General features: G+C 35.4%; 1 protein-coding gene across 1 annotated transcript; it reads left to right on the forward strand.

The window, feature by feature from the left end:
- Window positions 1-670: 670 nt before the first annotated feature.
- On the forward strand, window positions 671-15,649 carry LOC132306310 (uncharacterized). The gene is made up of 3 exons (XM_059803652.1): window positions 671-969; window positions 1,349-1,532; window positions 15,250-15,649. Exons 2-3 carry the CDS (start codon window positions 1,371-1,373, stop codon window positions 15,415-15,417), a joined length of 330 nt encoding a protein of 109 aa, XP_059659635.1. The 5' UTR covers window positions 671-969; window positions 1,349-1,370; the 3' UTR covers window positions 15,418-15,649.
- Window positions 15,650-15,948: the final 299 nt, after the last annotated feature.

Below are 15,948 nucleotides of genomic sequence, written 5' to 3' on the forward strand. Positions count from 1 at the left end.
GGAATGTGAATGGGAATGGTGTGGCCGTCCCATTGCCATCCCTAGCGTAACAAGGGGGGTTTGTCCCAGATTAGATCCGGATGGGAGAGTGATTGGGTATATATGGGTTAGGTGTTAGCTCCACCTAATAGCTCAGAGCTTGAGTAAAGAAGGAATTTTTTTTTTTAAGGAAATCAAAGGAATATTAAGAGTAAAAGAAAAAGGAAAGAAAAATTTAGAAGACAATTAAATAAATTAAAAATTTTAGGAGGGCATTATATATATATATATATATATATATATATATATATTATAAATGTACAAATTAAAATAAAGATTATTATATATTATAGTGAGTAGGGTTAGGCCAGGCCAGGGGCACCTGCCTCCTGGCTCCTCCCCTGGTTATCGTTGGTATCAGAGTCAGACTCAATTTTTGATATGGTATCACGCCCAGTGCCGAGAACGTCTGGGTAGGCAGGGTGGCCCGAACTGGGAATTTGTCCCTTATCCAATTCAGATGAGAGAGTGATTGAGATATGGGTTGGGTGTCAATCCCACCTGAGATATATGGAATCAAATTTAATTTAATTAATTAATTTATTATTATTATTATTATTATTATTATTATCACTGTTGGAACACATTTCTATACTCTAATACTCCAGTGAAGGACAGATATACTCTCCAATGAAAGACACAGCTTTGAAAAATCACAATATAAATAAATAAAGAGAGAAAAAACTGTGGGGAGAGAGAAGGCAAAAACCATCTCCATTGTCTCTCTTTCGAATCTAATTAATTTCCGCCATTAGCATGACTTTGTGTTCACTTAAACAAACCCAGTAGAAATCGGCTCCAAATCATCAATTACTCTCCGAGTTCATTTAAACAACGCACACTGCACTGTACCAGAGTCGAAGCAAAGTAGAGCCCGCACTGCTACGATGTCGATGGGCTTGATCGCGTGATTGTTTCCACTCTCAATCGGTTAGTACTACTGAATTCACCATCTTTTTTGGTTCTCAGAAAATCAAAGAAAAAAGAAAGAAAGAAAATTGATCGATTCTACATCATCGTGTCGTTTTTGGTGTAGAACATTCGAAAACCCACTTAAGCACAGCCAATTACTTGTATTTTCATATTGCATTTTTACCTTTTTCTTTCATTTTCTGAGCAAGCAAACAAATCCATTTAGGGTTTTACAGTTGAATCCCTTTTTCCTGACCAAACAAAGAAACAGAGTTAGGGTTTTGCGGTGGAATCCCTTTTTGTTTCCGTTTCGTGTTTATTAGATGTTTTGTTATGATAAATGTGGTGTTGTGAATTGGGATTTGTTTTGTACTTAATTTGTAGGTGTTTTGGGCAGGTGTTGTGGGAGGGGGACTGTAATGATGTCCAGACCAATGGTGCTTGTGTTTCTGATGCTTATACTGATAATTACCTCTCAATTTGAATGGAAGCAACAACTTGTAAACGATATCGATGTGAGTCCGAATGTGTCTCAGAAGCAGCTACAAGTTTCAAATAGGGAAGAAACTGTGAAGGAGAAGGTAATAACCCTCTTCTATTTCCTTTTATTTTCAGTTAATTAATAAACTTTATTCATCGAGTTTATTTATTTGGTTGTTGGGTTTTGTTTATTGTTGCTGAATTGCAACTATGAAGGGGCTAATATATCACCTTATCTGCTAATGTTTCATGAATATGCATGTTAATTTTCCTTTCGTATGAAAAATATTTACTTTTTTGTTAACTTGTTGAAATATTGCAAATATGGCATCATATCACTGAACCATTAGCATATTCTTTTAATTGTTCTGGAATTTAATTTGAATCATCATTTTTTTAAGTACTTAATTTGTATATCTCGTTTATCAACGAGAGTTTAGTATATTATTGTCCTTTAAAGAAGCAAGAATTGTGGTGGATCTGCCATTTATAGTTTATCTAGTTTTACTGCATGGTTGAACTACCAGAAGTACTAATTTGCTTTTTAAGCATTTTTTTTTTATTTTTTTTTTTCTAATTACATTTTCTTCTTAGTGAAGGTGATGAATACTTTATAAGTGCAACCAAATGCAGCAGTGAGAATCGGTAGAGTATGCCGTTATTGGACAGTAATTGCGTCTATCAAAAGAAGTCATTTTGACTTGTGTAAGGATATTCAATTACTACCTTATTGGTAGAGTATGTTCAAATTACTACCTTAAAACCTGAAATCATATTCAATTATATGATTAAAATGAGGGAATTAACATTAAATTACAAAGAACTAATATTTTGATAGAATAAATCACGATGGACTATTGTCAGATAATCAGATTGCGGGTAATGATGCACCAATGTCTCCAAGGAAGCTTATATGCCATTTAAAAAAAAAAAAAAACATTCTCTTCCTTTGTTTACACTGTGACCAAACAGTGGAAAAGGAAATTTTTATGGCAAATTGCCCCATGAAAGCAATGCTTCTTGAGGCTGACCCCAAACCAAAGGAATTTCTAACCTGTCTGACATTATCTACAAACGTACCATGAGATGGAAACCTCCAGAATTCACTAATTAATATCCTCTTTCTCCTTAGATATCCATCACGGTTGTGGGAAAACTTTAGATCTTATGAGTGTGACATTGCTTTTGGTTGATACAATCGTGGATTAAGTTTATGATATTCTACATATTGTGGTGGCATTAACTTATTCCATGTTAGATAAATTTGTGAGAATGAAACGGAACACATTCACTAGTAAGAATGTTTGGCTGTTGGGATTGATTTCTCAAGGTCTCCAGATGCTCTAAATCCATTAATGAGATATATATACTTATGAGATATGGCTGAATAGCTGATGGTCCCTGATATGAAAATTTGCAATTTCTATAAGACTAGAACAAAATTAGATATGGCTAATGAACTTTCCAAGGGGTAGAGTTACCACATTGTTGTTCCTAGTTCCTCCAGGTGACATAGATGTCATAAAGAAGTTTATTTCACTTGTAACATGCTAATCTGAATAGCACTTAGTGTGAGCAAGGGAGAGGAGTGAAACACTTTAGAATCAATGTTTTTAGTTAAAACTTACTCAATTTCATCTTTTTAGTCTGCACTCTTATATCATAATGATGACTAATTACCAAGATTGTTCTTAATGCAATTGACTCAACTTAAGAGAGGCTTTAAAGGAAAAATAAGAGCCCATCATATTGAGTCCTGAGTCCATTGATTTGCCAAGTATGCATGAGGTCATTATTGTGCATAAGAACACTAGCTATTAGCGTGATTGGTATCTCTTATCAGTTCCAAAGGAAAAGGTGAAGGGTTCAAGTCTTGGTTGAGACATGGGTGTCTTACTTATCCTAAAAACAAAGAAAATAATAATAATACTAATAATATTACATAAAAGACCGTCATTTATTTTTGTTACTCAATTTGTCAAAATTTGCATCTGATCTGATAATTACTGGGTCTACTTGCACTGTTTCTAATACAGCAGTTAATGTTCATCTAATCTTTACCTAACAAATGCATATTGAGACCAATTTCCTACTCTTCATTAAAAAACCAGGGTGTAGTCAAAACTATAGAATCTTCTTTCAGCTCCTCTTACATAGCAGTTTCTGAATAGACTATAATCAGATAGTTCATCAAGTACATGGAACTGTGAACCCTGTACTACTATTGTGTTTGGATTGATGGAGGGGAAGGAGAGGAAAATATGAGAGAGAGTTTATCACGTGTTTGTTTTAAAAATGATGAGGGAAAGGAAAGTATTAGGATGGAGAAGGAGGGCGAGCCTAACCTTTGAATAGTATTTTGATAATTCTTTTACCGAAAGTGGAAGGATTCGGAAGGTAATGGCAGGAGAATCAGTGATTACCCATTTTCCCTATTCTTGTCTTTCTTTTCCCTCCTTAGTCATCCAAACACGAGGAAAAGTTAATAGTTAATACTGTTACCTTGTTTCTTTCTTTTTCTTTGGTTACTAATCTTATTCTCCAATTTCCTTTCGTTGTTGTTCTCCAATTTCCTTTCCCTCTTAGTTATCCAAATGCACTGTAAATCTTCTTAATCTTAGAAATTTGAGTAACTGATACCTTAATTTGTAAAACACTCAAAATTTGTAGAATATAATTTTATTTAAATCACTGACTGATGGTTGATGATCTTGATTTCTAAAATTTCTGAGCTATATGTATGCAAGGAATACTTGCAAATTGGTTATTTCTTGTGGCCCATTTTTTTTTTTTTTTTTTTCCTGACAAGTAAAATTGTATTAACAAACGCGCTCAGAGGGGAGCAAACTCTTAACAAAACAAACAAAAACCGCAAACAACGTCAATACAACGATAAGTTGTCAAAAAAATCCAAAAAACTATCTACAGATGGGCAATTTTTCCCACTAACCCAAGAATAAAGAGAATGCAAAATATTCACCTTGATAACCCACACCGGCGACTCTTGTCTTTCGAAAGATCTCCTATTCCTCACATGCCACAACCCACACGGTGTTGTTAAAGGCGCGTCTAGGCTCGAGGCTCAGGTTTAGCGCTTGTTGTCATCTCAGATTCACTGATGTTTACTAGGTGCGCGCCTCGGTTATGCCTCGTCTTGTTTGTGAGGCGCGCCTCACTGATATTTGTTTAAAAAAATACGGTTGTTCTATTTCTTAAGCCAAAAAGGGTTCTTTTGGCAACTTAATAAACAAAAAAAGAAAGCTTAATCATACGATATAAGGAACTTTTATTTAAAAGAATAAAAAAATAAGAAAGTCTAAGAGTCAAAGTGTTAACTGAACAACGATAGAATGAGATTGTGAGACGAAGACGAAGCCCTAGTTGCAGAGATGAACGACGAAGCCACATCGGTTCTTCTCTTTTTTCTTTTTCTTTTTTTGTTAACATATTTATTTCTTTTTGTGTTTTGTTTTGCCATTCAAAAAACACATTTTGCTTTGCCTTTCAAGAAAACAAATTTGTGGCTCTGTTTTATGGTTGTTGGATGCTTGTATAGTTGATGGATTTACTCTTTTATATTTGATATTAATTTTTAGAATATTGATATGACTTATGAGATATGAATGTTATTATGGTAGTTTAAATTTTCAATTGTGCGCCTTACTTCACTCAGGCGCGCGCCTTGCCGTGCGCTTCGCGCCTAGGCTCCAAAGGACCTCTAGCGCCTTGGGCCTTTAATAACTATGCCCCACCAAATACAAAGAGGTGCAACCCTCCATGCCTTCCTAACCGGACTTTCCACTCGTCTCCCTCTCCAAGTATCTAACATATCCATCGTGTTACTTGACACTACCCATTCCACCCCAAAAATATTCCCGACCAGACTCCAAACATCCGTTGCCACTCTACAATGCAACAAGAGATGATTAACCGACTCACCCGCCTTCTTTCACATGCAACACCAATTAAATGTTATTTGTCGTCTTTTTCTGAGATTATCCAAAGTAAGAATGCTGCCAATACTTATCAAAAAAAAGAATGCTGCCAAGTACCACTATCCACGTGCAAAAAGCCACCTTTAGTGGAGCTAAAGTCCTCCATACAGCCTTCCAAGGAAACCCGTTGCTTATCGAATTCGTAAGACTTTTAGAAAACAGCCTCACCTTAAACACCCCTCTAGAATCTCCCATGCACTCCATCTCATCCCTTCCTCCCCCCTCCACCACTTGACTATTCATTAATCCCAGTAACTCAGTAAACTCCAACACCTCCCAATCAGTAAAATTTCTACGAAATCTCACATTCCAACAAGCTCTCCCATTCTTTAACCTAAAGTAATTTTCCCCCACCGCATGCTTCTCCTCAACCAACCTATAAAGTCTAGGAAACCTACAATCCAACGCCCCATCCCCACACCAAACATCCGTCCAAAACCTCACATAACGACCATCCTTAACTCGAAACTGTATCCGCTTAGAAAATTCGTCCCACCCCCTCCTAATACCTTTCCATGCCCCCATACCTGCTGAAACATTCACACCTCTGGACACCCAACCTCCCTCCTCTTCCCCAAACCTACAAGCAATAACACGCCTCCACAACACAGACCTTTCACACCCAAATCTCCATAACCATTTCCCTAGCAGAGCTTTGTTAAACATTTCCAACCTGCGAATTCCCAAGCCTCCTCTTCGAATCGGAGTGCACACTTTCTCCCATTTCATAAGGTGGTAACCCCCCCCCCCCCCCCCCCCCCCCAAAAAAAAAAAAAAAAAATTCCCTTGAATCTTATTAAGTCTACAGATCACTGTTTTAGGGATTGGAAACAAAGACATGAAATATGTAGGAAGATTAGATAGGGTACTCTTCAACAATGTAAGTTTACCCCCTTTTGACAAGTACTGCTTCTTCCACCCAGATAACCTCCTTTGAAAACGTTCCACCACTGGATCCCAAACAGCAACTCTTCTCGAGGAAGCACCCAATGGCAGCCCCAAATAAGAAAAAGGAAAAGCCTCCACTCCACAACCCAAAATAGCTGCCAACTCATGAATATGATCCACCTCCCCTACTGGAACAATCACACTCTTCCCAATATTAATCTTCAACCTCGAAACCACTTGAAAACAGGCCAAGACACACCTCAAGTGTCTCACTTGATACCCAATATTTCTTGTGGCCTCTTTGAAATGTGTTACAAAGCTTTTATTTTGACAAGCAAGAAAAACACCTATAATCCCATACAAGAACCCTGAAACATCCTTTAGGGTTAACTGAATCTGTCATCCAAGCTGACAGCTGTTCATGAGATGTTCCAGCTTGACCTTGCATCATGTTTAACTACTTTTGCTGTCCTTATATTTTGCATTTGATCATTAAATGTCACCTTGTTGTCGTATAAGCTTTCCTTACATTGCCAATTTGTTAAAGCAATGAATGTGTGTTAAATCAGGCTTCTAATGAAAAGCTTTTTATACCATAATAGAGATAGAAATTAGGAATTATGACACATTAATAAGTCGTGTGCTTGGTGAATTCATAAAAATGTTATTAAAATATGCATCTTTTGGAGAGGATCCATGCTTGGAGAGGATGCCATGTGGGACCCCACGCCCGTGATTTTTGGAGGTTGGCACCCTTTTGTGTTTGGCGGTGCATTTTGAAGGAACGGAATAGAAGATCCTATGATGGAGAGGAGTCTTCTTTTGGGGCCTTATTAGCTCTCCTTTTTTGTTGGGTTATAGAGAGAAATTGTAAATCTTTAGGGGAGATTGTTGATTTTTTGGGTTCCTTGAGCTCTTAGGTCCTTTGTGGCTTCAGCCGATGTGTAGATTTCGGGATGCGTTATACTGTTGAATGCTTTCTAATGCATTTTAATTTTATAAATAAAATAAATAAATAAATAAATAAATTGCATCTTTTGGAGTTGAGAGTTAGCTTTGTGTGCTTATGGATAGTTTTTTTTTTTTTTCCTGGGACAAGTATATGGATAAGTTTTCTTAAGAAATACATTGACCTTGAGGATATGTTGGGTTTATTGATGAATACCATTGACTATTCTTGGCCATGTCATGTGGATTTGATAACACTTGTCCCAAAGTGTATTTTGTTATGTGCTAACATATACATAGACTAATAGCGATTACACACCAATAAATCGTGAATTTTAGGACAGTAAGAAAAATGAAAGTTGCAAGTAAAGATTTTGCATTCAGCTTTGGTTCCTATGCCTTGTATAAAAAATCAAGTTAAATTCAGAGTCGAACGAATTATTGAGGCATCAGTTATTCTGTCATGCTTATGCTACAAAACCTCTGGAATCAACGAAAAAAATAAACTTATTAAACAAAATAGAAAATAAACTGGCTATGTTTCCCAGTGATCAACCATGGAATGGAAGCAATGGGTAGAAGCTGGAATTACTGCGAGATTTTAGGGTGATCAACAGTGAAAGTGATGGGTTGAAGGTAAAAAGGCTGGTAAAGGAAGAAAGACATCAATTTGGTATTTTATTGACTTTGACAAATCATAAATTCTTTTTAGAGATTAGTTTCTGGGATTTAAATGGAGTAGAAAACTAATTTGCAGAGGTGGTCAAGAAGTGTGGTGGCTGTAAACACTATGAGAATAATTGATGAAAAAAGTGAATTTTAAATAACAGCAGATTTGTTTTAGCTCTTTAGGTCTCAAGATTGAGCCTCAATTTTTTTGAACTAATTATAAAATAAATAAATAAATCAAGAGCAAAGAAGAGACATTCGTGACTATTTTGTGGAAAACCATAGACAGGAAAATACTGTGTTAGGCTAGCCAGTCTATTACAATAAGGAAGAAGTACAAACCTAGTACTCTGACATGGCCTTGCACTCGACACCTGACTAAGCGTAGTTACTGCTGACACCTTAGTTTCACGCTTGGTTTTTACTTGTCTCCTACTATTCCTTCCTTTATTTCTGTGTGTGTGTGTGTGTGTGTGTGTGCTGTCTCTAACTGTTTCTCTCGAGTTTAAATGCTACAATTTGTTGATATGATGAAGCACTTGATCCGCTTTCACAGTAAGTCAAATCTTCATGAACACCAATGAAGAAGTTATGAATGTTTGCTGCTTGATTGTTCTTCAATCATTAATGTAGAACACGGTGTCTCAAATGACTAACAGGATTCACACACAAATACTAACTCTTAAGTGTACGTGTGGGAAGTATTTGCCAAAAAGTAGAGTATTATATAAGAAAATTAACAAGCAAGCTAGAATAGAAGAAGAGAGTAAGTAGGAGGGGTACTTGAAAAAAATAGAAGTTTGTTTACATAGAGTTTAGCATCCTAGGTTAAGTCTTAGAGTTTGAAATAGGAGTTTGAAATTTAAATAGGAGTTTGCCCTTTTGAGCGCCATTTATGATATCTGTCTTGCTTATCAAAAATAAATAAATTAAATAGGAGTTCGAAAAAAATAGGAGTTTGAAATTTAAATAAAAACCAATTTGGATGTGTTTTAAAATTTATGAACTTTAAGATTTAGAAAACAATTGGAAACTTTGCATACAAATATAAACCAAACTGGATGTGTTTTAAGACTTTAAAACTTTCATTTTACTGTTTGATGGAAGTTGTAATATTGCAAGTCCAGAATTGACCTTGCCATGTATTATTGGTGCAAAGAGGAAAGTTGTAACGTTGCAAGCCTCTATGGGTCTTAAACATGCAATGCATCAGTGCACCAACAGTTTAAGTACAAGTTTCTTTGTTCTGAACAATTTATAGAATTCAACTTGAAAACCAATGTCCTGAGTTTTAGAACTTTTTTTAACAAAATTAAATTTGCAAAACACATTGTGTCTTCACAACACTCACCTACCTTACCTTGTCCCAAGTATGTTTTAATTGAATTGTCCGTACCTCTAACAATCTCAATGCTCATTCTTTGAACTTAACATGGACAAAACTTAGTGAAACTTGGAAATACTACTCGATAAGGTTTTGATTTTGAAATTTTCTAATACATGACACTTAGTTACGACACGACAGTGAGACGTAATATGACCCTTCTTCCCATAATGATAGCAAGTTTCAATAAACTTAGGAGGCTAAATAATGAAATTTATTTTCCTTTTTCAAACCTAGTTTTAGGGATAGAAGGTGGGGTAGAATTTTAATTAAATCTCAAACCACTCTTATCTCGTACTCCCTCCGTCCCAAAATAGATGTCCATCTTGGGAATTGTGACTCACAAAATGGACATCTATTTTGGGACGGAGGGAGTACAAATTTATTAATCCCTAAAAGTTTTTGTAATTTTTAGCGTCACTTGTGAAAGTTTTGATATTTGAAAAAGTTCTTCAATTTGAATCTCGAAGACTTAAAAAATTGACAATTTGATTAAAATCACTATCCATAAGCTTCACTTTATCTAGGAGAGCTTCTTTTTTTGGTTTCCAAAGACTTTGCCTTATCTAAGAGGGAGTTTCTTTTCATTGTCAACTAAGGCTTGGGAATTTTTTACTATTTTAAAAGAATCATGTTCAAGTTCCATATCCTCAAGTTTTTCAATTTATATATCTTGAGAATATCACTCTTTTTCGATGCAACCTGCAAATCATTATATTCTTAGTTTCCAGACTCATTATCAGATCCATTTTACACTAGATTCATTAGGCAGATTTGATGATTCATGAGATTTAATATTATTGGACTAGCAGCAAAGGCTATGAAATAAACGTATTCCTTTAGTAGGGAGGAACCCACAAGTTGTTCCAAATCTTTAAAAACAACATAACCTACACGCAAGTAAATATAAGAGAATCTTGAATGTTTGAATTCATAATGCCTGAAAAGAAAAATTCAAGGTCAACCTAACATTATAGGATAGTGCTCTCATGCCAAGTCAAATAAATAATGTCCCAAACAACATACTTTGATTCCAAGTAAGAGTTACACATATGAAAGCTAATAGGACCAAGTGGGCATGAATAGACGCAGATCAAACTTGATAAACTTTTGCTTGATTTTAATTTTAGTTATTTTCAATTAATTAATTGATCAATTGTTAACATATTTTTGGTTTGTCCAACTTCAATACTCAATAAAAAATCATGCAAATTGTTAGTGTAAAAGTGGATTGTAGAGGGATATCCGGGGCATAGTCGGTCTTCCTTTATTTGATTCTGGTTAAGCTCCGAATAGAACGTTCAATTCCACATGACACGTTGCCACTCTCTCAAACAGACCTTCTTAGGCTGGCTTGTAGTGGGAAGTCCCAGTTGCAGTTGATTGATCCCTAGGGTCATCCCGACTGTCTTGTTTCAAAAGTGTTTGGCCCACTTTGCGCCAAAGGTAGAGGAGCAAAAGCTCTAAAGCATTAGTCTGACCAGAAGATAGAATATGTGCAGTGGATATGTGTGTCGGATATAGTTCAGTATTTTAGTGTAGGGTACACAAACCAAGTGATAACACAATGAAGTACTAAAAGAAAGACACTAGATCTAAATGACAAATCCTAACAAGTAAAAGTATGAGATATAGTTCAGAGCCAAACAATCCACTAAGAAGACGAAAGAGTATAACCTTACCATTTTGGTACTCTAGAACCACTAGCCAATTGATTTATACACAAAGTAAAACCTTTGATCTCTGTTTTTGTCTTTCTACGAATCCATTTTCTTGCAATCCGTCCTTGTCTTCCTCAGTGGTTATTTTTCCTGGATCAGTTGTCCAAGCCCACCAACTCTGCTTCTCCACAATAAGAATAAATCCAACAAAAGTAGATAGTATCAAAGTAATCAATCAATGCTCCAAGACTAACATGGATGCACACATAAAGTTACAAGGTCTTATCAGTAACTCTCGAACATTTTGCGTTAAAGAATTAAAGTCTCTAACAAAGATCTCTCAATAATGTGTGCCAGTGAGAAAAATATTCAAGTCTCTTAACCTCTTCCATATATCTTTCTTCCTTTAAGTTTCAAAATTCCAAATATCCTCTGTATAGGTTTAAAATTCCTTTCCAATTCTTAGAATCACTAAAAATCAATTTAGAAACAATTCTGGACTTGGGAACTTTGTTCCTTTTTTATTTCTTCCATTTGGCCTGAGTACCTACATTCAAATTTTAAGGTTACTCTCCTGTCGACAACTACAAGTATTGATACACAGCTTTTGAATAACTGGTTACTGACACAGAACGCCTAATTTTGGGGTTTAGTTTATGAGCCAAACAAGCAAATAATAAATATTATTAAGAGATTTCAAGTATAAAAAAATTTATGTTCCAAAAAGGTGTATTAATTCAATTCTAACACCGATCCCAATGTGGTTATCGACTCTTAGCCCCCTCAAACATGTTCTAGTATTCGAGTCCAAATAAGATGCATTTTATATTTGAAAATACTTCTTGATACATCCAAACTTTATCCAAGTTGATTAGGGTTAGTAAAATTATTTATCATTTTAGTCTGAAGGTCCACTTCGTCAAACTTCTTTGTTCTATTGTGTCTCCAAGTTGATCAAGATCTTTGATTTCATATCTCACATTGCAATCTTTGTGCAATCCTTGTGTAGTTTTTATAAGTGTCTTCAATTACATCTCTCATGCAAATCAGAAGGAAATCAACATGATTGACAAACAAATACAAAGTGAACAAAACCAAACTGAAATGATTCGACCAATTTCAGTCATGTTTGGATAACAGAATTGCCAGCACGAGACTACATCGGTAAGTCTGAAATGGTTTTTGGTTCATGTGGGAGGTTGCTTAAAGTACTTTACAGTTTACTCTACCCCCTTGCATCCCTTCAGAGGCTATTCTTAAATTGATTCTGCCAGATGAGTAAGTAATGCTACGTTTGGATGGATGGATCTCAGCCAGATGGATTTGAAATTTAGAGCCCAAATCCTTTTTTACCTTGTTTGGATGCGTAATTAACCATGTTCAATTAGGTAAAATACGCACATGGATTTTAAAACCCAGAAGTGACATATCTCAAAAGGAAAACTTATCTAAGTGTTATTTTCCTAATCCATCCTAATGACATGAATCTTTCATCTTGATCTCCCCGCTCTTATATCATGATCTCAGATGTCTCCTTAGGGCTGGCTCAATATAATTTGAGGCCTTAGGCGAGATTTGAGGCCTCTAAAAATGACATGACTACATGAGTTGGACCCTTGTATTGTAATTTTTCATGTAATTCTACTCATCTTCTTAGTCGTCAAAATAGTAGCATGAAAATTCATAATAAAAAAAAGTAGTTATCAACATGCAATGCATATAGAATAGCCCAATTACACATCAAATGTTCAATACTTCATCCCCTATATTGTGAACATAATAGTATGTAAAGAACAACTTTCGATAAAAACAAACAAATTGAATTGATACTAAAGAACAAGTACACAGAAAATTCAATGCGTATTTTTTTATTCATAGTTTTAATATTACGAGTGACAAATATGATGAAAAGTTATTTTGCCAAAAGGTAGCTGAAGAATAAGGCTTTTGAGATATGTGGCCTTATTTTTGGATCCAAGTGATGCGCACTCCTTTGCTTTGACTATTTTGACAGAAGTGAAGTCTTCTGGTCAGACGTCGGTTTTCACTACCACCCATGAGACTATTTTTTATTGCCATTGAATCCTCTTCTCGTTCCTCAAATTTAGTTGAAAAGTTACAGCTTAGTTTTGTTCTCGGTTTTTAATTACAATTTGTATTAACATAGTGCTAACTTTGTTGTTGCAGAAACAAAGCAGATTCAAGAATTTAGGTTGTTTTAAGTCAGTTGAATTGGAGAAATTTCTTGTTCATGTTAACAATTGAGAAGAATTTCAAAAGAATAAGAATAAACATGACAAAAGCATATTAATAGCTGTAAAAATATTTTTATGTATACTTTAAATTTGTTCACATTGTTCTATGTATTTAAGAAAGTATATAAATGACGGATAAAAAGTTAAAAAATAAAAAATAAAAAATAAATTAAGAAAGTATATATTAAGTGATAGTGGGGCCTCTCTCAAGTGGGGGCCTTAGGCCATTGCCTCAATGGCCGAGGCAATGGCCTATAGCTTGTGTCAGCCCCTTGTCTCCTCTCTTCTTCTTTCTATCTCTCTCCTTTTCAGTTGACTTCAAAAACCCCAACTTTACCCTGAAGCATCATGCCATCTACGGTCTTCATCACTGTTGCTTTCCTCAACAAACCACAAACACATACATAAGCTTCTCGCCTATCAACGAGCCAACATGATAAGATTTGTCAGCCGATCCATATTTGTCGCCATCAAGTGTATGGTTGTTTTCAACACACTTCCCAATGCCACAGTTGCAGCCATGATCTCTGATAACCACCATCTACTCTAAAAGCTTAAGCTGTTAGAGTTTAATATTTAAATCTTCTAACAATCTCACTGCCATAATCACCATATGGTGATTGAATGCTATCTGAAGAAGTGGGAAATCATCACAGCCCAACATCCTTCCTCGATTGCCCAATGGCAATTCCATCTTTGTCTGATAAGATTGTGAAGAATAGAGAATCGAGCAGAGAGAACAGACCTAATCACAACACGAACTTGCTATTATTTATATAATTAATCCTAACAGGCTAATAGAATTTGTTTCAATATGTAGACTTGAAATCTAAGCATTTCAAATCCAAATCAAGGTTTCTGAATGCAACCTAAAAGCGCAGCCCAAAATACAAATCACTCATTTGTTAGGTGAATTAATATTCACGTTACTGAAAGTTTATCCATTAGGTGATACAGGGGTCATATTTTGGTGGGTTTCTCAGCATACAGGCTGATTTATATAGAGTCGACAGCAGCCTCTCTCTTTTTTTCACATGGAAACTCTTAATGGCTATAATCTTTTTCCAACAACCAAGTGAAATTTTTTGTACCAGTACCGTCCGGCTTGAAGGACCACAAGTATGATTTATCATATAGGAGGTACTTTCAATTATCTGGGGAAGCTATTTTCTATTCAGTTGTGGGGCCATAGCAAAATTGTGGTTAGAGGAGTGGGTCATTAATTCATATTTACTTTCTGATATTTTTAGCTGCTGTAGTGTTGATTACCTCTATTTTGACATTTCAATAATTTGTTATTTAAATGCAAGTTTCTTTAGTTGAAGAAATTTGAAATATTACGATCACTGTCCTACAATATTTGAGTTGCAAATAAACAAGAAAGCTGGACAATCTAATGGACATGGCATTTACGATACTATGTAATGTTCTTCTGGTCTTATTTGGCTCATAATCATAGTTTGTTGAATTGATACATATTGAGGAACATAAAATTATGATGTATTGGGCAAGTTTGGGATATGATGTAATGTTTTTCTGGTGTTATTTGGCTCATAATCGTAGTTTGTTGAATTGATACATATTGAGGAACATAAAATTATGATGTATTGGGCAAGTTTGGGATATGATGTAATGTTCTTCTGGTCTTATTTGGCTCATAATCGTAGTTTGTTGAATTGATACATATTGAGGAACATAAAATTATGATGTATTGGGCAAGTTTGGGATATGATCCACTATTGCGTAGATCCGAGGACTACTTTCCACACTAATTGGACCATTTAAATCATGCTGTAGTCTGATATAACAATTTAAGCTTTTCCTTTTCCTACCAATACAATAAGGTGTATGACAATTTCTAACTGAACTTGGCAGTTTGTATTTGTAATATATGTTTCTTACACCCTTGGATTGGGAGCACAACTCTAAGCTATGAAGTTTGTTCGTTGTAGTTTACATTTTCTCATGCATAACTTCAGTCATAATTATTTTTAACAGGCATCCATTACTTGTTGCAGATTATATTATTACAAGAGAAGAACATTCAGAGACTTAATGAGCTCGTGCAGAGTCTTCGAGAACAACTGCTATGGTGCAGGAGCAATAATGAGACGATGAATGGCACTGTAAGCTCGTTGGCTGAAAATGTTATGGAGCTTGAAAGGCAGCAGATTCTGGAGGATTAGACAGGGACCCTGAATTATGGTATGTGGAAGTAATGACCGTCCTTCCGCTGTTTTACTGTTTCTCATAGCTCCTTTGCGTGTAAAATTCACATAATTTACTGTTAACTGTAATCATAATGTTGGGACCAACCCACTGTGACCTGTTAATAGTGATGACTATGTAATAAGTCCATTTGTTCTAGGGTGGAAAATGGCTTCGTGGTAGTTGATTGATTGGTTTCGTTTCGAAGAATGCAAATTCTTCACCATCAGCATCGTCGTATGTGAATCAAACTATCACTTGGTTAGAAGTAATTAACTCTGCATGGAACTGGAATAGCCTGATCAATATATAATTTGATTAAAAATGATTCATAAGAACACATTTGAGTCACCTGCAATTCGTGACTCGGCGTCAGTAAATCTGGAGTGTTTAATTAGGGATATTTGGTTCTTAGCCATACTTTGGCCACTTTTGAATACACTTTGCTTAATGGAATTAATGAAAGTTGCAAGTGCTTAAGATAAAATTCGTCATACAGACAATCAAAT

Source organism: Cornus florida, unplaced genomic scaffold (genome assembly GCF_030987335.1).
Source record: "Cornus florida cultivar Cherokee Brave unplaced genomic scaffold, ASM3098733v1 CherokeeBrave_3.0.0_Hap2_Chr05, whole genome shotgun sequence".
Taxonomy (NCBI): domain Eukaryota; kingdom Viridiplantae; phylum Streptophyta; class Magnoliopsida; order Cornales; family Cornaceae; genus Cornus; species Cornus florida.

Bases quoted from the DNA above. Each gene is read 5' to 3' on its own strand.
- LOC132306310 (XM_059803652.1), top strand. From the start codon at position 1,371: ATGATGTCCAGACCAATGGTGCTTGTGTTTCTGATGCTTATACTGATA. The intron at 1,533-15,249 runs GTAATAACCCTC...TACTTGTTGCAG, and splicing joins AAGAAACTGTGAAGGAGAAG to ATTATATTATTACAAGAGAA.